General features: G+C 43.1%; 3 protein-coding genes across 6 annotated transcripts; 1 reads left to right on the plus strand and 2 right to left on the minus strand.

Annotated features, from left to right (window-relative positions):
* The first annotated feature begins 1954 nt into the window (after positions 1-1954).
* LOC130384464 (cytosolic sulfotransferase 3-like) lies at positions 1955-5671 on the plus strand. 3 transcript variants are annotated; one of them, XM_056592672.1, is made up of 8 exons: positions 1955-2197; positions 2507-2667; positions 2826-2954; positions 3245-3345; positions 3631-3757; positions 3859-3956; positions 4145-4319; positions 4391-5667. In XM_056592672.1, exons 2-8 carry the CDS (start codon positions 2532-2534, stop codon positions 4501-4503), a joined length of 879 nt encoding a protein of 292 aa, XP_056448647.1. In that variant the 5' UTR covers positions 1955-2197; positions 2507-2531; the 3' UTR covers positions 4504-5667. The 3 variants fall into 3 exon arrangements, with proteins under 3 accessions (XP_056448647.1, XP_056448640.1, XP_056448655.1); XM_056592665.1 differs by having other exon boundaries at positions 2529-2667; positions 4391-5666; XM_056592680.1 differs by lacking the exon at positions 1955-2197 and having other exon boundaries at positions 2538-2667; positions 2873-2954; positions 4391-5671.
* A 494-nt stretch (positions 5672-6165) lies between these two features.
* LOC130391324 (cytosolic sulfotransferase 3-like) lies at positions 6166-9553 on the minus strand. Of its 2 annotated transcripts, none has more exons than XM_056601399.1 (9): positions 9445-9553; positions 9175-9316; positions 8703-8841; positions 8493-8621; positions 8206-8306; positions 7744-7870; positions 7542-7639; positions 7205-7379; positions 6166-7133 (listed from the first exon to the last, which is right to left on the minus strand). In XM_056601399.1, exons 2-9 carry the CDS (start codon positions 9187-9189, stop codon positions 7021-7023), a joined length of 897 nt encoding a protein of 298 aa, XP_056457374.1. In that variant the 5' UTR covers positions 9190-9316; positions 9445-9553; the 3' UTR covers positions 6166-7020. The 2 variants fall into 2 exon arrangements, with proteins under 2 accessions (XP_056457374.1, XP_056457366.1); XM_056601391.1 differs by having other exon boundaries at positions 9175-9320.
* Positions 9554-14983: 5430 nt separating this feature from the next.
* Positions 14984-18918, minus strand: LOC130391332 (cytosolic sulfotransferase 3-like). Its single transcript, XM_056601411.1, has 8 exons — positions 18808-18918; positions 18319-18457; positions 18109-18237; positions 17753-17853; positions 17298-17424; positions 17087-17184; positions 16648-16822; positions 14984-16577 (listed from the first exon to the last, which is right to left on the minus strand). The coding sequence occupies exons 1-8, from the start codon at positions 18820-18822 to the stop codon at positions 16465-16467; spliced, it is 897 nt and encodes a 298-aa protein (XP_056457386.1). The 5' UTR covers positions 18823-18918; the 3' UTR covers positions 14984-16464.
* Positions 18919-20882: the final 1964 nt, after the last annotated feature.

The following is a 20882-nucleotide window of genomic DNA, read 5'->3' on the forward strand; positions in this document are numbered from 1 at the left end:
CTTGGTCCCTATCGAATGTCATCATGGGGGTAAAACGCATAGGGTCAAGGTGGCGGTTGGTCCGAGCCTCACGCATCCACTGATTATTGGGTTAGAATGGGCTGGGTTTCCACAGGCTGTTAGGGGGATACGGGGGTGCGTACATGACAGATATGGACATGTAAGTCTTGTGCTGTGTTCTGTGCCGATGCGGGGGCGTCCGACGCTGCTCGAGGGCAGGGGGCGGCGGTGGAGCCTCAACCCAGGTCCCAGCGCCGAGGTTCCCATTTGTGCGAGATTTTCCCCCGAGCAGTCTCGGTACGCTACCCTACGCTCAGCCTACGACCAAGTGATGGCTATTGATGGTACCCGGGTACAGCCAGACACAGTGCTCAATTACACACACTTTGTGGTGGTTAGGGATAGGCTTTATCGGGTCTGTCGTGACACCCAGAGTGAGGAGGACGTCACCAAATTGCTGGCAGCGGGCAGCGGGTAGTGGGCAACGCGCGGTTCAGTCTACTTCAGATGATGAGGAAGTGGAAGAACCAGAGACGTTGGAAAACCTGACGCAGTCGTTTGTGGTTCATAATATCGTCTGGAGCGCACGCAGCTTTTAGCCATGATAATATGTATCATATGATGTAGATATCTATGTATTATATGATATTATTTAGATATAGAGCTCCAGGGCTGTAACGCAAGTATTGTACACTTCTTTGTTATTTGGATAACGTTTCTGCTGCTGGTGTTATGGCGCATAACACGTCAGACTCTCTGGCTGGTTTTATTATTAATTATTGATGACTTACATTGGTTTATGAAAGTTCAGACAGGTGTGCAACCAAGTAGATTAGAGATGGCCATTTGTAAATAATTTACGGGAGATGACTTGCATTTTGTTGTCCAAGTACCTGTTACTTTGTTCAATGACAATAAAGTTGAATTGAATTGAATTGAAATTGAATCTAATCTAATCTAATGACTGTTGATACAAAAGGAGGCAGTTAGCTGTCAGGAAATCCAGCTGAGTGAAGAAGGTTTTGTGTTTGTTACAGGGGGCTGTCTGTGTGAACTGTCACAATAAAGCTGGTGTTCTGGAAAAGGCTCCAAAAACATCTGAATTTTCGAGTTAGTTGAACCAATGTTAAAATGATAAAGTTATTTTTCAACAGACATATTTTTTGTTTTTGTGTGGAAAAAAAGGGTGGATGGTGGCACGGGGGCTCATTGGGTGCTCAGCACCCCTAAAGCTCTGACCCTTGAATCGCCCCATGTCTATGACCTACTGAGCAATAATTCAGATATTTGGCAGGAATGGGAACGGGAGGCAGTTTATTTCAGATCAAAGGGGGGAAAGTGTATCGTCATGGATACTATCGGTGTCTGGAAACTGTCTCAACTGCTGATAAACGTTATCACTTTATGGCGTTTATGGCTTCGTGGCTCCACCTGCCATTGCCGTCACATTTAAGAATGAGTAATAATTTGTGTTGGGAGTGACGCGATACAAAAGTGATGCAATACTGTAATGCATTACTTTTTGCTGTCACGCAGTAATGTAAGGCATTACACACAAATCTCAGTAACGCGTGTTACAATGCATTTAAACCCGAAATTAACCCGAAATTCGCCAACATCGCGAGATTCGCAGAGGAGAAAACAATCTGCGCCAATGTTCCTTCCTCTTACTGCTAGAGGAGAAGATCACGGCAGAGGCAGAGTCCAGGGGGGTTGGTTGTAGTCTTTTCGCTCGGTTCTCCATCAATAGTAGGACTAGGACGGAGCGAAAAGACTACAACCAGCCCGCCTTTCTGTTTCCGGTCAGGAGCAATGAGTCTTACAACCGAATTGCCCAACACTGACAGCTAGTACAAATATTACACTGACTCCAGAGTAATTACACTGTTGCCTACATTGCGTTACCGGTAGGCCTATAGCAGTTTTTGATTCCATGCTATCTCAAACATTTATGTTGAACACAATGACAATTGCCAGATGCCAAAAAACGAATGAATTAAAACATTGACAGGGCGAGAATGCAATAGGCTCTGCCCACCTCTGCACACCAGGGGGTGGGTCATCAAATGTTACCGAATACAAATAGGGGAAAGTAAGGGATTCCAGCAACAAACCCATCGATCACAGAGGAGGAAAACCACTGGACTAAAGACTTCAGGAGAAACGCAACTAGGCTGCCAACACGCCCGTAGACAAGGTAAAATAGGATTATTCGTTTTTTAATACAAAAATAAAGGCTACAGAAATCGTGTGCAATCGCCCACTCTTTAACATAAATGTCACGTTCTTTATGTAGGCCTATAACTAATCTAATGGATCTAATTTTAGTTAGTTAGTTGAGAAGTCAAAAAATCATATCAAAGTTATTAACCTGTAGCCTATCTCACAAAATAATGTTCATCTCGATGTAAAAGGCTGGACTTCAACAGTAGCCTTTATAGGCCTCAGTCAAATATTGTTTGAAACATTTTCAAAGAAGAAAATATCTCACTTTGCCATCTTCCAGATTATTTATTTTCTCATTTTAGACAATGAAGCCGCCTCGTCCAACCTTATTTGATTTCCATGGAGTTCCAATGACCCATATTTTCACTGACGACTGGGAAAATATTAAACACTTCCAAGCCAGACCAGATGATATCCTCATCGCAACATACCCAAAAGCAGGTTTGTGTAACCTTACAGTGGAAATTGTGACATTTTCAAGATTTTCAGTTGAGCATTGGTCTTCATTAACAACTTCTATAAAATCACATCATTACTTCTCTATAATAGTGTTAGCTCTCATTGACATCTCTATATCTCTCTCTTCATCGCTTTTTCAGGAACCACATGGGTCTCCTACATTCTTGATCTTCTGTATTTTTCTCAGACAAGGCCAGATCGTCAGACTTCCATGCCTATTTATGAGAGAGTACCTTTCCTGGAGAATAAGAAACCAAATCATCCTTCCGGTTAGATTTTGATTCTTTTGAGGTTCAGTCCTTTGATGAAGGAAATGTAATGCATTGTTCCTATTCCTATTTCACTGTTATGTTCCAGTCACTTGTCGTTATGGAAAAACATATTTAAAATAGGTTGGCCACATCTGACACTGATAATATTTCTTCATAAAATATTCAGTGGAAAATTTTGTATTTTATTGTGCAATAAATTCCAATAATATCATGTCATTCCCAGTAGTATCAAATGTGAATATTGTAAATAAGTAAAAGAGCTGTTTGGTTTTCATCTTTTCATGTAGGAACCGATTTGGCCAACAGTCTGGATACTTCACCTCGTCTCATCAAAACTCACCTGCCTGTACAGTTGATTCCCAAGTCTTTTTGGGAACAAAAATGCAGGGTACATTAGGTTAAACTTAATTTAAAGTAGGGCACACAGTGCACAATATACCATACACTGACAGCCAAAGGTCTGAAATAGGTTGATGAACTTGGCTCAATTTACTACTATAGCTTATTGTGGACTTAAACACAATCAATGTTTAACAATATCTGAAATAGTAACTTTTACATTCGTGCAATGTGAATATTGATTTATCTTTGCTGTTATTTACAAAAGATACCTTTGCCAATAAAGACCAAGGGTTAGGGTTTGTCATATTGTCATATTGGGAATTCTATGCAGGTAGTCTATGTGGCCCGCAATGCTAAAGACAATGCAGTGTCTTATTTCCACTTCAACCGCATGGACAGCGTTCAACCAGAGCCAGGAGACTGGAACAGCTTCCTACAGAATTACATGGAAGGACAGAGTCAGTGAACATATCAAACACAAAAAGACCAAAGAATACAATGTGCCAACATTTTCCTAATTTTCACTTAAAGTATCTGATGGATTCTTCTCTGGTTTTAGTGGCATTTGGATCCTGGTTTGATCATGTGACTGGCTGGTGGGAGAGGAAACAGTCCCATCCTAAACTACACTACATGCTCTTTGAAGATATGGTTGAGGTAAGTAGTGTGCAGCAAGAGCAGCAGTTGTTAACCAGAGTATGTGTACCCAAGGCCAAGGGATACAGTGATTTATGAATCATTCACAAATGTGACCTTTAGAAAATGGGCCCAAATTTCATGCCACATTTTTAGGGTTAATGTGTGTGTGTCTGTGTATGTGTGTCTGGGTGCGTCTGTGCCTTCAGGACACTGGGCGAGAAATAGACAAGTTGTGCTCCTTTCTTGGTCTGACCTCGACAGCCGCAGAGAAGGAACAAATCAGACGTCAGTCGCAGTTTGATAATATGAAGAAAGACGACATGGCTAACTATTCAAGTGCGATAGTTATGGACTTTAAGATCTCTCCCTTCATGAGAAAAGGTATTTCAGATAACTTCAAAAATGAAATTTTATGTTGTCCTTACTTTTGACTGACACATCTTATTTCACAGGGAAAGTTGGTGACTGGAAAAACCACTTCACCGTAGCCCAGAATGAACAGTTTGATGAAGAGTATCACAAGAAGATGAACAATACAACTCTGCATTTCCGCACTGAAGTTTGAAGTCTGGCCAGGCTAGTCTTGCATCATGATTAAACCAGAGTGACAGATTAAGTTAGGAGGTAGACTATAGATGCATATTGCTGTTAAACACATGAAATAAACAGCCACATATATTAATACATTTAAACACTGATTTAGCCCTTTTTTAACAATAGACAAGGAAGAGTAATTAGTAAAGGGAAACTATATAATATAATATTACAATACAATACTTCCTGAAGGATTACTAGAGTTATAGACATAAGAGATCTTATATTATATGTATTAATAGTATTTTGAGATAATTAACGGAAGACCAAGAACAAATAAGAAAGATAAGTAAATTGAAACCGTATTGGTTTGTCATTTATCTAAGTAAACACAAATACTTGAATTGATTCCAATTCAAGCACTGATCTTACCTTCGGACACACAGTCACCCAGGTCTTTGCTATTCATTTGTTAGTCAATGTGGGAGAACAGTCAAGCTGTATACAAAGAACACTGCATCTTACACACAATAAGGATTCTCTTGATGGGAAATTGACTCAAACAATGTTTAGTTACTGTGTGTGTGTGTAGTAGTGTTGTATTCATAAGTAAACAAATTCATAAGATTATCTATTTTCTAGACCAACCTCCCTGAGTGCAGTCTAGCCCTACATTTTTTACTTTCTTTGTCAGTCTATTCATTCTTGATTTAATTAATGTCTCAAGCAGTGGTGTAGTCTACTTATACGTCTAGGTATACGCCGACTCGGAAGTCTGGCGTTCGAGGATTTAGGGACACACCATCTTCTCACTCGCTCTGCCCACTAGGAACACAAAACACAACACAAACACTTAAGGAGTCCCAGGCTACATGCTACAATAACATTCAAAGTTACAATATGAAAAGCAAACTAGACTATTTCAGTGTTTTAGTTAGTTATAAGCCTGGCCGCTCAAAATCTACTGCTGCCGGTTTGGTTGGCCCTGCAGCAGCAGTTGCCACTACCAGAGCTACGGAGACTAGCAAAGACACAACAGAAAAGTGTGTGTGTGTGTGTGTGTGTGTCCAGTCCTCCCATATTAATGTGTATACCACATAACAAGTAGTCAAGAACGGCGGAGAACGTGGACATCTCGCTGTCCAGCATCTCCGACGACAGCGTGGTCATCGTGCCCCCGGGGACGCTTGGCCCCGAGAGTCCCCCCCGGGGTCCTGCCACTGCTACAGCACTGCTCAACTCCTTTCCGCCGCCTCGCTGATGGAGCTGCCTCCCTGATAGCCGCCTCCCTGATGGCCGAGCTGCAGCCCCCCGGCCCGCTGAAGCCCTTGCCCCCCCCCCCCCCCTCCTCCCCTCAGTCCCTCTCCCTCCCGCTGAAGCACCAGGGGCCCCCCTCCCTCTCCTCCCGCTATACCCCTTGTCCTTCCCCAGCTCGGCCCCGCTATACACCCGCGCCTCCCCCGGCCCCTCCTTCTCCCCCGGCCCTGCCCCGCTGCAGCCCCAGGCCCCCCCTCCGGCCTCCCACTGGCCAACATGCTCGGCCGTGCAGAGACAGAGAGGGACGAGGTGGTCAGCCCTGACACACCGCCCACCCACCACACCTCAATCTCCTCGCCGGACGTCACCTCCGGACACTAGAGGTCACATGACATGGTTGCCAACCATCCTCAAATCCCTTCATTTTACATCATCAGGCACATTCTCAAGGTGCTAATAGGCAGATCCCACTGTCCTGACCACTGATTTGTTCTTGAAGCCAAAGAAGATTGGTATGGAGTATTGTAATTGTAATAGCACTATGTATAATGGTTTACATCATATTATGGTTTGCTTTTTGTGTTCATGTGACTGTGCAGTTAAAGCAAGGTCATTAATAATATTTATCTGGACTGCGGGTTTGAAAATAAATGATTGTACTTTTTTAATTTCAAAATACCTGTATCTTCTGTAACGGGCTGTAAGTTCCTCAAGTGTGTCTTTTTAAGTATTTTTCCTCTCTAGCGAATATCTCTAAAAACTCGCACAATAAACAAGGTTCTGTCAGTGTCATGAAATCAAATGGCTAGTCAGTTGTTAGATAATATTCCAGGAACAATAACGTGCAAACAAGCATGTTGGACCACTGATCTCTATCTACAATCTCCTTCAAGCATTACATGGTGTTTAGCCTGCTTGAAGCTAATAACTATTAAATAACAGAACTTTATTTTTTTCTTTTAGAAATATATGATTAAATTGATAGTTATCGTACACAGAAAGAACACTGTATAATATTCAAAAAAATCGTGTGAATCTATATTATTTTTAAGGGGAACTGTTTTTCTTACAACCCACTATATTTATGTGTGGGGCTGTTTTTTTTATTTTTTCAACAAAATCTCAAAGTTTTATTGAAGGCAATAGAATATGACCATAAAAAGAGAATATGAATCTATAAAAAATGTCAAATAAAGGCCAACCAGACATTGTAAACCTAAGCCTGTAGCTCAAACATATCCTCCTCAGTCACTTAGGTTTAATCATGATGCAAGAGTAGCCTTGCCAGACTTTAGACTACAGTGCGGAACTGCAGCGTTGTATTCTTCATCTTCTTCTCATAGTCCTCATCAAACTGTTCATTCTGGGCTACGGTGAAGTGGTTTTTCCAGTCACCAACCTTCCCTGTGAAATACAATGTGTCAATCAAAAGTAATCACATCATAAACTTTCATTTTTCAAGTTATCTGAATTACCTTTCCTCATGAAGGGAGAGATCTTAAAGTCCATGACTTCCATAGTTGAATAGTTGGCCTTGTCATCTTTCTTCATATTATCAAACTGTGATTGATGTCTGATTTGTTCCTTCTCTTTGGTTGTCGAGGTCAAACCAAGAAAGGAGCACAACTTATTTATCTCCCGTCCTGTGTCCTGTGCCCAAATAAATAAACAAACACACACACACACACAAACTTTAACCCTATAAACCCCGGGTCTATTGGTCATATTTGTGTAAGCTTCATCATTCCACGTATCCCTTGGGAACACAGACCCCTGGTTAAGAATTTCTACCCTTACAGTAACACTACTTACCTCAACCATATCTTCAAAGAACATGTAGTGGATTTTAGGATGGGAGTGTTTCTTCTCCCACCAGCCAGTCACATGGTCATACCAGGATCCAAAAACCACTAAACAGAGAGGAATCAATCAAAGAACTTAAAGTGAAGGTGAAGCAGAGGAAAATGTTGGCCTATTATATTTTGGATATCTCCCAGCTATGTTTTACACTGACTCTTTCCATCAATGAATCTCTGTAGGTAGCTGTTCCAGTCTCCTGGTTCTGGGTGGCCGTAGTTCATGCGGTCAAAGTGGAAATAAGACACTGCATTGTCTTTAGCATTACGGGCCACATACACTACCTGCACAGAGATAATATGAAACAATATTTGTTATTGGTATTAAATTGAAAAAGGTATATTTTGCAAATAGTTACAAAGATAAAACAATATTCACGTTACATCAATGTAAAAGTTATTATTACAGATGTTAATTCAAATGTGTATTGTCTTTAAATACAAATTACATGAGTAGCATAGTAAATGGAGTAAATCTAAGTCAATTAATACATTTGTCCAATTGTGTGGCCAAATAACCTAGCTCAGGTGATTAACCTTCAGCTTTCAGTTTTTGGAACATTGTGCCATGGGTGTCTTTTAAGATTTTACCTTAAACATTGAATGCAAACATACTGTACCCTGCATTCCTGTTCCCAAAAGGACTTTGGAAGCAACTGGACTGGCAGGTGAGTTTTGATGAGACGAGGAGAAGTATCCAGACTGTCAGCCAGATCGGTTCCTGAATTGAAAGATGAAAACCAAACTGCTCTCTCACCTATTTATAGTATTCACAGGTGATACTACTGTGAATTAAATGAATAAACACATGGCCAACCTTTAATAATATGAAGAAGTTTCCATGATGAATGTGAAAAAGAGAATTGTTTACGTCATATTTTTGCCCATCAAAACATCACAATCTTACCAGATGATTGGTTTAGGCTCGTAATCTCCAGGAAAGGTACTCTATCATTAAGAGAGGTGGATGTCTGGCGATTTGGTTGTGTCTTCGAAAAATACAGAAGATCAAGAATGTAGGAGACCCATGTAGTTCCTGAAAAAGCAGAGAACAAACATTACCTAACTAAAACTTGTATTACCACACTCAAAATATCCTTGATTTCTATACACAAACCTGCTTTTGGGTATGTTGCAATAAGGATATCATCTGGTCTGGCTTTGAAGTTTTGAATTTTCTCCCAGTTGTCCGTGAAATAATGGACCATTGAAACTCCATGGAAATCAATCAAATTTGGCCGAGGCAGCGTCGTTGTCTAAATAAAGATGGGAGGATGACAAAACCATATATTTTCTTCTTTAAAGGAATTTCAAACAATATTTCACTGAGGCCTATAAAGGCTATTGTTGACGTCCGGCCTTTTACATCGAGTTGAACATTATTGTATGAGATAGGCTGCAGGTAATAACATTGACCCGAATCTTGATTTTGAGTAATGTAATTCAACTAATCAAGCCTAACTAAAATGTGATCTACTAGATCTGTCACCCTTAAATAACATGCCATTTATGCTAAATAGTTGGTGATTGCACAACATCTCTGTAGCCTATTAGTCGTATATGGTAAAGAAATAAATGATAATAATTACCTTGTCTATGGGCATGTCGGCAGCGTAGTTTTGCTTCCCCTGAAGTCTCTAGTCCAGTTGTTTTCTTCCTCTGCGTTCTGTGGGTTTTGTTTCTGGAATCCCTTTCCCCTACTTGTATTCGGTAACATTTGATGACCCAGCCCTAGCTGTGCAGAGGTGGGCAGAGCCTATTGCATTATCGCCCTATCAATGTTTGACCTAACTTTCTGAACATAATTCTATGATTGTAATGTCACTTATTATTTTATTTTATTATTTAGGCCTACTTACCGTATCTCATTCTCTGAATAGGTTTGACATGAATGATGTGTAGACCAAAGGAGTGGCTTTCGCTGCCTACTCAATGTGTCCTACCACTCTGCTCCAACTTAAATGTCTGACTGAGGTTGTTTGTCATAATGACCTGAAACGACCTATATGAGCCCTTGCTAGAACAGCGCCCTCCATCGAGTGGTCGGAGTAACAGCAAACCGTAACGCATGGTTCCATGTGCCAAAACAGAAATGTGGACATTGGTTTTATTATCAGTGGAAAATGCTACATTTAAAATAATTGTTTTTCTTTTATCCTTTCTAGCGAGAATTTATTTTTAGGAGGATTTTTCAAATTGTTTCAGGTAACCTTTATTTCATAATGCCACATTTATTTCATAATGCTACATTTCTTTACTTAAAGCCACATCATTTCATAATGAGGTCATCTCAGACCAAACCAACAGGACCAGAACAGGACTGAATCACTCATTAGGGCAGAACTCAATGTAAGAGAATTCACAACATTTCTGGTGGATGAAAGGACACAGGGCCTATAAAAATAAGTCGGGAAAAGCTGTTGTGCGGACAAAATTTAATACATCAATGGGCTCTTAGATAGCCTACCATGCTATTCTTTACAGATCCAATTGATCAACATGGTTTATCAGCCTACTATTCGGGTTTGTATTGAAGACTTTTTAGAAATGCTACTCTTCAAGATATAGACATGGATGACAAAGTCTAAAATAGTTTGAGACTGATATCGAGCCCGTGTCAGTGTTGAACGCCCCGGTATGTGTGAAACTCCATCTATTCAGCTGCTTATTTCCACTAGTCAATCCACAACTACTGTAGCCTGCTAAAAAAAAGCATTATAAAGTTGCTATGGGTTGGGTCCTCACCATGGGGATAACACATGGGGAGTCCTTAGAACCTCCTCCGAGAACCATTTTATTTCTGTTCACTTTATCTTTTATTTAAGTACCCTAGAAGTTTTGTTTAACAGGATATTCAGGACAAACATCTCGGTTTAAGGATGTTCTTTCATAAACATTGAAAGAAGGCGTTGAACTTATTTTTTAACACATAGGACCCTATCTTGCATCCGGCGCAATTGACTTAATCACTGGCGCATGTGTCGTTGCTAGTTTGCAACTGGCGCAGAGCTTTCTTTTCCCTCCTGCGCCACCCGTCGGTAAATTAGGGAATGATCTTGCGCCCCAAGGGGCGGCTCGGCGAAAGAGGGATGAGTGTTCTGGCGCAAACGTTCCCTGGAGCTATCTTGCCGTTTCAGAAACCACTTGCGCCACAAACCAGGAAATACCTGGTTTAAAGTCCGTGGCGTTGTTCGGATGCTATTTTAAGGGCGCATGCATGATGTTGCTTGTGCACCTCGCACATACACTTTGCTTCTCTCATCTACCTAGCCACACATTCTTGGTAAATTATTTGGGAAAGAACAGCTGATACAGCGGTAATAAGTTGTACTTTTAAATCAATGCATCTGCAAACATCGTACAGCAAACACATATTTTCTTGACACAGACATTGTGTACATGCCCATAACTTTTTGGATTGATGAGTATTTGATCGTGAGAAAACATTGTTTTACCGCGAGTGAGTGTTAAAAAGAATGAATGAATGCGGGCGCGCGTGTGTGTATGTGTGTGCATACGGGTAACTAGAATATTTCAGACCAACCCTTTTAGATATGCGCCGGGCGCAAGAGTCATTTTTCGCGCCGGTAAACTAGCGACATCGCCGTAGAACCGCCCACAAAGCTACTTGCGCTTGGCGCTTCTCACTTGCGGACCGTTTCAGACCGTTAAAATAGGGCCCATAGAGTTTGGTGTGTTATCGCAACAATGTTTAATTGAGGTGGCCACTAGAGTTGAGGTTGCAGATTGCAACAACCTGAATCAACTCTCCCCTCCCTTTCCACAACTAAGATGGACTGTACTAGCCTGTATTGTGTAAGGTGCAAGTAGGTACTTCCAAAATTATGTAATCGCCTACGACAGCAGCAAGTAGCCAAGTGATGAGAATCTTTGATAGATTTATGAAATTCCTATGCAACATCGACTATGATAATGCTCCTACACAACCACAGTAGGCCTACTAAAAGATAATCACAAATGGGTCTTAGTCATGGGGATAGCACGCCACACTCCTAAAACTATAAGCCCATTCCTTTGGTTCTATCTCAAGCTGTTTGTCCGTTCTTGGCTACTGTAGAATCATGGTGATACGACATAGCGGCCTCCGTGAAATAGGAACCTCTCCCCATGTAGAACATACTGTGGCGAATATCAAAAAGCAGCGGCGTGATATTCTTTCTGTGACCTTATTGTAACTTTCCAAGAGTACAGCAAGACCTAACTTAACCGAGAGCTTAACATTTACTAACCACCTTCACTAACTCTCTTCACTCACTGTCTTCCTGTCTTCTTAACCGTCTTCAACTGTCCTCTTAAAGCAAAGCATGATGGGAACACATCAGCAACCAATAGCATGTTTTAATGGTATAAAACAACACAACAAACATAGCCCCGGCGCTACATTGCCCCCCCCACCAGTTCGCTTGTCCTCAGCCGACAACACAGTCCTGATAGCAACGGGGAGGCCGCCACCGCCGCCTGTGAGCCCGTGGTGTCGCATGCCCAACCCCCCACTGTCTGTTTGAGTCTGAGGACTTGTCGGTGTGAGTGCTGGGTGAGCTGGGTGTGTCGGGACATCCAGCCGCCCGGAGCCGGTAGGGTGCCAACGGTCTCTGTGTAACACCACCACCCGTCCACGGACACATGATAAACAACATCGGAAAGCTGTTCCAGCACCTCACAGGGCCCCACCCACTGTCTGGTCAGTTTGGGAGAGACCCCCTTTTTCAGGGATGGATTGTAGACCCACACCTTCTCCCCAGGCACAAAGGAGCGGCCCTGGCAACAGAGGTCATACCCCCGCTTTTGCCGCATTTTTTACCGAAGGCTATGTCCACAGGCGTCCGCAGCTGTCTTCCAAACATAAGTGTGGCTGGTGTGCACCCCGTGCCCACAGGACATGGGGTAGGTGGCGGTCCCAGCCTCGCTGGTGTCGTGAGGTGACGATAGCCAGTTGCGTGGCAAGCGTCCGGTTGAACCTCTCCACTAGCCCGTCGCTCTGGGGGTGGAGGGGCGTCGTCCTGGTCTTGCTTACCCCCATGCGTTTGCACACCTCAGCAAAGATTTGAGCCTCAAAGTTCCGCCCATGACCGCTGGGCAGTTCCTGAGGTGCCCCGAAATAGTGAAATAGTGAAACTATTTCACTGAAATAGTGAAATAGTAAATTGCCACGAGGATGTAGCAGTTCCCGCTATCTGTGGTGGGGAATGGGCCCAGGATGTCCACCCCAACCCGCTCCATGGGGGCCCCCGCCTGGTATTGCTGCAAAGGGGCATGGGAACGTCCAGTCTGCCCCTTCTTAGAAGTGCAGGAGGCACAGCAGTGAACGAAAAGCTCTGTGTCCTTCCTGCAACCAGGCCAGTAAAAACGCTGGTGCAGCTTGTTGAGGATCTTGGCCACCCCATAGTTTCCTGCCCCCACCGAACCGTGGATCGCATGTAGCACCCATTGGCGCCAGTGCATGGGCACTAGTAATTGCCACATATCTCTCCCCCAGACTGGTGCACGCCAGACCCTGTAGAGTAGTCCATCCCACCGTGCCAAGGTGGCCCACTCGGAGAAGTAGGTCTTGGTTTCCACGGACAAGGCAGGGACAGCTTGCTGGGAGGGGGTGTGCCTGGTTGTCAACCCACTGTCCCACCCTGGCCAGTGTGGGGTCACTGTCCTGTGCTGCCTGGCACTCCTGGTCTTCCATGGCAGTCAGCCAACCTTCATCTGGCCCGACCAGTCCTGTGGCAGCTACCTGGAGAGTAGCTCCATCTCACTCCTCTTGGCGTTCACAGTGTCTGCAGTCCTCACAGGGGCGTTGGGACAGGGCATCTGCATTGCTGTGCAGACGCCCAGCTCGGTGTTGGATCTCAAAATCGTAGTCCTGCGGGGCCTCAAACCACCAGGCCACCTGACCCTCAGGCTCCTTGATGCTGAGCAACCAGGTCAGGGAAGCGCGGTCTGTCTGCAGGAGGAACCACTGGCCGTAGAGGTAGGGGCGAAAGTGTCTGAACGCCTCAACCACTGCCAGGAGCTCACGTCGGGTGAGGCAGTAGTTGTGCTCGGGGCAAGACAAGGAGCGACTGTAGTAAGCCATCACCCTCTCGTCCCCTGCTCTCTCCTGCGACAGGACTGCCCCCAGTCCCACGTCACTAGCATCAGTGTCGACTATGAAGCTGCGGCCAGGGTCAGGAAGGGCCAGGATGGTTGCGGTTGTCAGAGTAGCACGGAGCTGGGCAAAGGCGGCTGCACAGTCGTACTCCCAGCTGAACTCCCTCCCTTTGTCCGTGAGACGGTGTAGAGGGGTGGCAATTGGTGCGAAGTCGCGGACGAACCGTCGATAGTATGAGGCGAGCCCCAGGAAGCTGCGCACCTCACTGACATTTCGGGGGATGGGCCAGTTCCTTACCGCCTCCACTATGGCAGCCACGCTGCCATAGTAGCCACGCCTTCTGGCCACAGCTCATGGCCCAGGAACCTGGTCTCGCGCTGCAGCAGGTTGCACTTTTTGGGGTGTAGATGCAGGCCTGCGCCCTGAATGGCTTGGAAGACCTGGCGGAGGTTCTCCAGAGCCAGCTTGAAGTCCTTGGCATGGACCAGAAGGTAATTAACGTAGACCTCGCACTGTTTTCTGTGAACGTGAGCCAGAACCCTCTCCATAAGTCTGTCAAACGTGGCGGGAGCATTGAAGAGAACCTGGCTCTGCTGAGCATCGAGTCCTTCGCTGCTCCGCTAGTATAGTTCCTGGATAGCGTTGTCATCATCTGAAGATGGGGGCTGGGGAGTCTTAGCCCCCACGGAGGTCGCTGTTGTCGTAGACGGACAAGGCGGCGGAGACGGAGGTGGTGCAGCGCCTGGTGGACACAGCTGGGCTTGTGTACACCCTACCTTCCCCCCTTGACGGCGCTGGAGGGTCAGCGTCTCCATGCCGAGGTGAATGGCGTTCCTCGACACATCCACATAGTCTAGTCGCTCGGTGGGCGTTAGGTCGAGCAACACCTGCAGCGCCTTCCCCTCCAGTGCTAGAGCAACGTGGGCAGCAGTGTCTTGGTTGCTCCAATTTTTATTCGCTGCAGCCAGCCCAACTTGCGCTAGGTACGGCTCCAGGGTTGTGATGCCGGCGTATCGTGGGAGCTTGAAGGTGGTCCGTGGGCTAGCGATGGGAATGACAGCAGCAGCAGCCGGCGGAGAGGCGGTCAGCGGCGCCCTACAATACTTCAGAATGTAATGTGTGCAAATGGGCTATCACAGCCAACCTAGTGGTTCTACATGTTATATTCTTGTCTAATAGGAGTGTTGGAAAAATAAGCTAGCGATTTGTCTTCCCATGACAAAGCTGCTCAGATTGTTTCTTTGTTGTCCGGTGTTGCCTTAATGTATGGTTGTGTTTAAACAGAAAGTTCTGCAGTGTCATCATCAAATTTATTTGAACTTGTAGTGTGAACAGTACAGCTATCTGATGACTTGGTTGTGTAGCGTGACCAAGCTATAACTGTTATCGTCAGGCGTGACCGAGCCAGCACCTAGTAGCCATAGCAACCTTCAGGTACATTTGAACAGTTGAGTAATTCTTTGTTTATTAATACATATTTATTGTTGTATTTTTGTTCCAACATATTTTTTAGATTGAAGAACATAGAGGAAGGATACATTCATAAAATATTAGTTTTAAAAATATTACTTTGGCGTATCAAGGAGCCACAGGGGAGGGGCATCCAGCCCAAGAACCTCCGGCTCCTGACCCCTGCAGTAGTACAATACCATTGTTAAACCTCCGATCATAAAATAACGTTTTCTTTTATATAACATATTAAACATTTTAGGTTGAATGATAAATAAAGGAAGGAAGCTCTGTGAGGATCCGTGGTCTGTCTGAGCTGCTCTGAGGCTGGATCTTTGCAAATGTGATGACGCAGAACTGTAAATACAACTTCATAAGATCAGATAAGATAAGATAGAACTGTATTGATCCCCAGGCAGGGACATTTGGCTGTTTACAAAAGAAGAATGACGTGCAAAATGAAAGGGAGGAAAAATCACAGGAAGTGCAAAATGAGCTGTATTCCAAGCGTATGGGTTTATGTATTTAAAGTGTCCAAAGTCGGTCAATTAAACTAAATGTTTTTATGTGAAGTAGAAGAGGGTCTAATGAAATGGTGGGGGTGGCAGGGGAATAGACATGTATTGCATTGCCACAGCATTTGATGCATTGTTTTGATGCCTTTAACAACAACCTTCTATTTACAGAAAGAAAAAAAAATATTTAAGAAATTATTGGTGGATATGTTCCACTCTTAAGAAACTTTATAGTTCAATAGTTTTGAAACTGAGCTAATCTGTAATTACAGAAGTTACACCAAGGTTTAATGAAACATGTTGTCATTAGAGTACATTCTGCCATTGGAAAAGGATGCCGCAACCATTTTTGAAGAAACATCTCATTACATCGGTTAGTTTTCCACTTTGGTTTGCAGAGATATCCTATTAATTTTGAAAATATGTATTCTAAGTAATACATTTAAATTTTTCACATAAAAATATACTTTTTCTGATTTTAACTCATCATAATTTCACGATTAATTACGATAACAAAATACATGACTTCCAACATAATAAAACCCAACATTCGAATGCTCCTATGCTTCCAAAACAGAGGCTATGTTGGTCAAGCCCTATATCTGACTATTATTCGGTTTATAGATAGCACTATAAGGGACCCCCGGCTTTTCTATGATGACTCACGGTCTTACTAAATAGTTTTACATATATATATGTACAAATGTTTTAAAGACCAGCAAAACACTGTAAATCTACGACCTTGTTGAAAGATCCTACATTTCCTGCTCTGTCACTCAGGTTTAATCATGATGTAGGAGTAGCCTGGCCAGATTTCAGACAAGAGTGCGGAACTGCAGCGTGGTATTCTTCATCTTCTTCTTATAGTCCTCATCAAACTGTTCATTCTGGGCTACGGTGAAGTGGTTTCTCCAGTCACCAACCTTCCCTGTGAAATACAATGTGTCAATCAAAAGTAAGGACGTCATAAACTTTAATCTTTCACGTTACCTAATTACCTTTTCTCATGAAGGGAGAGATCTTAAAGTCCATAGCTTTCACAGTTGAGTAGTTGGCCATGTCATCTTTCTTCATATTATCAAACTGTGATTGATGTCTGATTTGTTCCTTCTCTTTGGTTGTTGAGGTCAAACCAAGAAAGGAGCACAACTTATTTATCTCCCGTCCTGTGTCCTGTGCCCAAACAAATAAACAAACACACGCACACACACACACACACACACACACACACACACACACACACACACACACACACACACACACACACACACACACACACACACACACACACACACACACACACAAACACATAAAAACTGTAACCCTATGAACCCTGGGTGTATTGGTCATATTAGTGTATGCTTCATCTTTCCAAGTACCCCTTGGTAACACAGACCCCTGGTTAAGAACTGCTGCTCTTACACAAACACCACTTACCTCAACCATATCTTCAAAGAACATGTAGTGGATTTTAGGATGGGACTGTTTCTTCTCCCACCAGCCAGTCACATGGTCATACCAGGATCCAAATACCACTAAACCCAGAGAGGAAAATATCAGATAACTTATATTGAATGTAAAGCAGAGGTAAATGTTGGCCTATTCTATTTTGGGTGTCTATTTTTGCTTTATTATGTTTTACACTGACTCTTTCCATCCATGAATCTCTGTAGGAAGCTGTTCCAGTCTCCTGGCTCTGGTTGGACGCAGGTCATGCGGTCAAAGTGGAAATAAGACACTGCATTGTCTTTAGCATTACGGGCCACATACACTACCTGCAAAGAGAGAATATGAACCAATGTTTGTTATTTGTATTTATTGAAAAAGGTATAATTTGTCAATAGCTACAAAGATAAAACCATATTCACTTTACATAAATATAAAAGTTATTATTACCGATGTTGATTTAAATATATATCGTTTTTAAATGCACAAAAAAGTAGAACATTCAATTGAGTAAATCTTAGTTAACATTTAATTAATACATTTGCCCAAATGTGTGGCCAATTAAGCTGCTCCGGTAATTCACCTTCAGCTTCCAGTGTTTTGCATATTGTGCTATGGGTGTCTTTGAAGATAACATTGAATGCAAACATACAATACCCTGCATTTCTGTTCCCAAAAGGACTTTGGAATCAACTGGACTGGCAGGTGAGTTTTGATGAGACGAGGACAAGTATCAAGACTATCAGCCAGATCAGTTCCTGAATGGAAAGATGAAAACCAATCTGCTCTTTAACCTATTTACAGTATTCACAGTTGGTACTACTGTGAATGAAATAAGGCAATTGAAATATACTGCACAAGAAAGGCATATCTACTTCTGACTATTTCATTAAGAAATATTATCAGGCTAACGCATGGCCATCCTTTAATAATTTGAAGAAGTTTCTATAATGAATTTGAAAAAGAGAATGGTTTACGTCATATTTTTGCCCATCAAAAAATCACAATCTTACCAGAAGATTGGTTTGGGATCGTAATCTCAAGGAAAGGTACTCTATCATTAAGAGGGGTGGATGTCTGGCGATCTGGTTGTGTCTGAGAAAAATAAAGAAGATCAAGAATGTAGGAGACCCATGTAGTTCCTGAAAAAGCAGAGAACAAACATTACATAACTAAAACTTGTATTACCACACTCAAAATATCCTGGATTTCTATACACAAACCTGCTTTCGGGTATGTTGCGATCAGGATATCATCTGGTCTGGCTTTGAAGTTTTGAATTTTCTCCCAGTTGTCCGTGAAATAATGGACCATTGAAACTCCATGGAAATCAATCAAATTTGGCCGAGGCGGCGTCGTTGTCTGAGTAAAGACGAAAAAAAAAATCGTGAGGATGCCAAAAGCATATATTTTCTTCTTTAAAGGAATTTCAAACCATGTTTTAATATTTTTTAGGCCTATAAAGGCTACTGTTGACCTCCGTCCTTTTACATCGAGTTGACCATTATTGGCTACAGTTAATAACTTTGACCCGAATTTTGAAAAGTAATGAATGTATGTAATGTAACTCAACTAATTAACTTAAATGTGATCTACTAGATCTATGTTACCCTTAAATAACATGCCATTTATGCTAAATATTGGTTGATTGCACAGCATCTCTGCAGCCTATTAGTCATCTATTGCTTAAAAACCAACAATTCCCAAATTACCTTATCTACGGGCATGTCGGCAGCCTAGTTTTGCTTCTCCTGAAGGTCTTAGTCCACTTGATTTCTTCCTCTGCGTTCGATGGGTTTTGTTGCTGGAATCCCTTACTTTCCCCCACTTGGATTAGGTAACATTCGATGACCTAAACCATGAGTTTGCAGAGGTGGGCAGAGCCTATTGCATTATCACCCTATCAATGTTTGACCTAACTTTCTGAACATAATACTATGACTGTAATGTCGCTTATCATTTACTTTTATTATTTACTTACTGTATCTCATTCTCTGAATAGGTCTGACATGAATGATATGTACACCAAGGGAGCCAGACTTTTGCTATCAAGTCAACGTGGCCTCCACTCTGCTCCAATCAACTGAGCTGGGCTATACCGCACCCTCACTACTGGGTTGAGGCGTGCTGGGTCCGGTAGAAAAGCGCCATAGACAACAGAATTAGTTGGGGGAATTAAGCACATAAATAGGTCATTTCGCGAAAATTCATCTAAAAGTGTCAAATTTGGCACAGATGTAGTTCAGGTCATACTGAAAGGATTTAGCTAGGGCGCCGGAGCCAGCGACCCTCAGGGCCAAGATGACGGCCAAATCCAATATGGCCGCTGCCCGAAAAGGGTTCACTTTAGCTTTTGAACCACATGAGCTACAAATACAAACTTGATTGTCTTTTTTAGCTTAATTGATCATGGGAAACACATAGGAATGTTTATATTTATGATCCAGTATATTTGGACCCCTTAATCCTCCAAATCCAATATGGCCGCCACCTGAAAAGGGATTTGGCTGCATATTTTGAACCAGATGAGATACAAATGTAAGGTTGATATATATTTTACCTTTTCTGGCTACGGGAAACACAAAACAATATTTATATTTATGATTGGATATGTGGACCCCAAATCCAATCTGGCTCCTATATGAAAAAGGGTTTTGACTACAAATTTTGAAACAAATAAGCTACAGATGAAAACTTGATGTCTATTGAATTGTATTCACCATGACACACACAGGAATGCTTGCATTTGTGATTGCCTATGTTTAGACCCCACATTTGCCTTTACAAGAGAACACGAAAGAAGCTGTACTCTCCAGCAGATATTGAATTTAGAGACCTCCTTGAGGAGCTTTGCGCTCTGCAGAAAGGTGAAAAGATCAAGAGAAGTAATTCTATCATGAAACTGGATCCCTTCCTCCAAGATGGGGTTCTCCGGGTTGGTGGAAGATAGCACCGGGCAGCCTTGCCAGAACACACAAAGCATCCAGCTATCCTGGCCAAGGATCACCACATCACGACCCTGATCATCAGGAACGCTCATGAGGAAATCGGACATGGAGGGAGAAACCATACCCTTGCTCAGCTGAGACAAAGGGTCTGGATACGCAAAGGAAATGCAGCGGTGATAAGTGTGCTTTCAAAGTGTATGAAATGCCGGAAGTGTCAAGCTGCTGTGAGTGAACAGAAGATGGCGAATCTACCACCTGATCGTCTACTGCCTGACCATCCACCGTTCACTAACGTCTGTGTAGACTCTTTCGGCCCCTTTGAAGCAAAGCGTGGACGCGTGCAAGTCAAGCGTTATTGAGTCTTGTTTACTTGCCTTACAGTCACAGCAGTCCACATAGAAATCTCGCACTCTCTCGACATCGCCTTGTGTATAAATGCAGTGAGACATTTCATAGCCAGAAGAGGACAAGTGGAGGTTATGAGATCCGATAATGGAATGAACCTGGTAGCTACAGAACACGAGATCCGCCGGACAATGAAAGAATGGAACCAGTCCCAGATCTCTGAGGCTCTACTGCAAAGGGGAGTCACTTGGATCTTCAACCCGCCTGCCGGGTCGCAACACGGTGGTATCTGGGAGCGACAGTTAAGAACAGTCTGGAAGATACTTACCAACCTTCTGAAGCTCCAGTCACTGGATGATGAACGTCTGCAAACTGTGATGTGTGAAGTACAAGCAGTGATCAACAGCAGACCCCTTACCAAGTCATCTGATGATGTGGACGACCTCGAGCCACTGACGCCGAATCATCTTCTCCTGCTCAAGGGAAAACCAGCA

This window comes from Gadus chalcogrammus, chromosome 1 (assembly GCF_026213295.1).
Source record: "Gadus chalcogrammus isolate NIFS_2021 chromosome 1, NIFS_Gcha_1.0, whole genome shotgun sequence".
NCBI lineage: Eukaryota > Metazoa > Chordata > Actinopteri > Gadiformes > Gadidae > Gadus > Gadus chalcogrammus.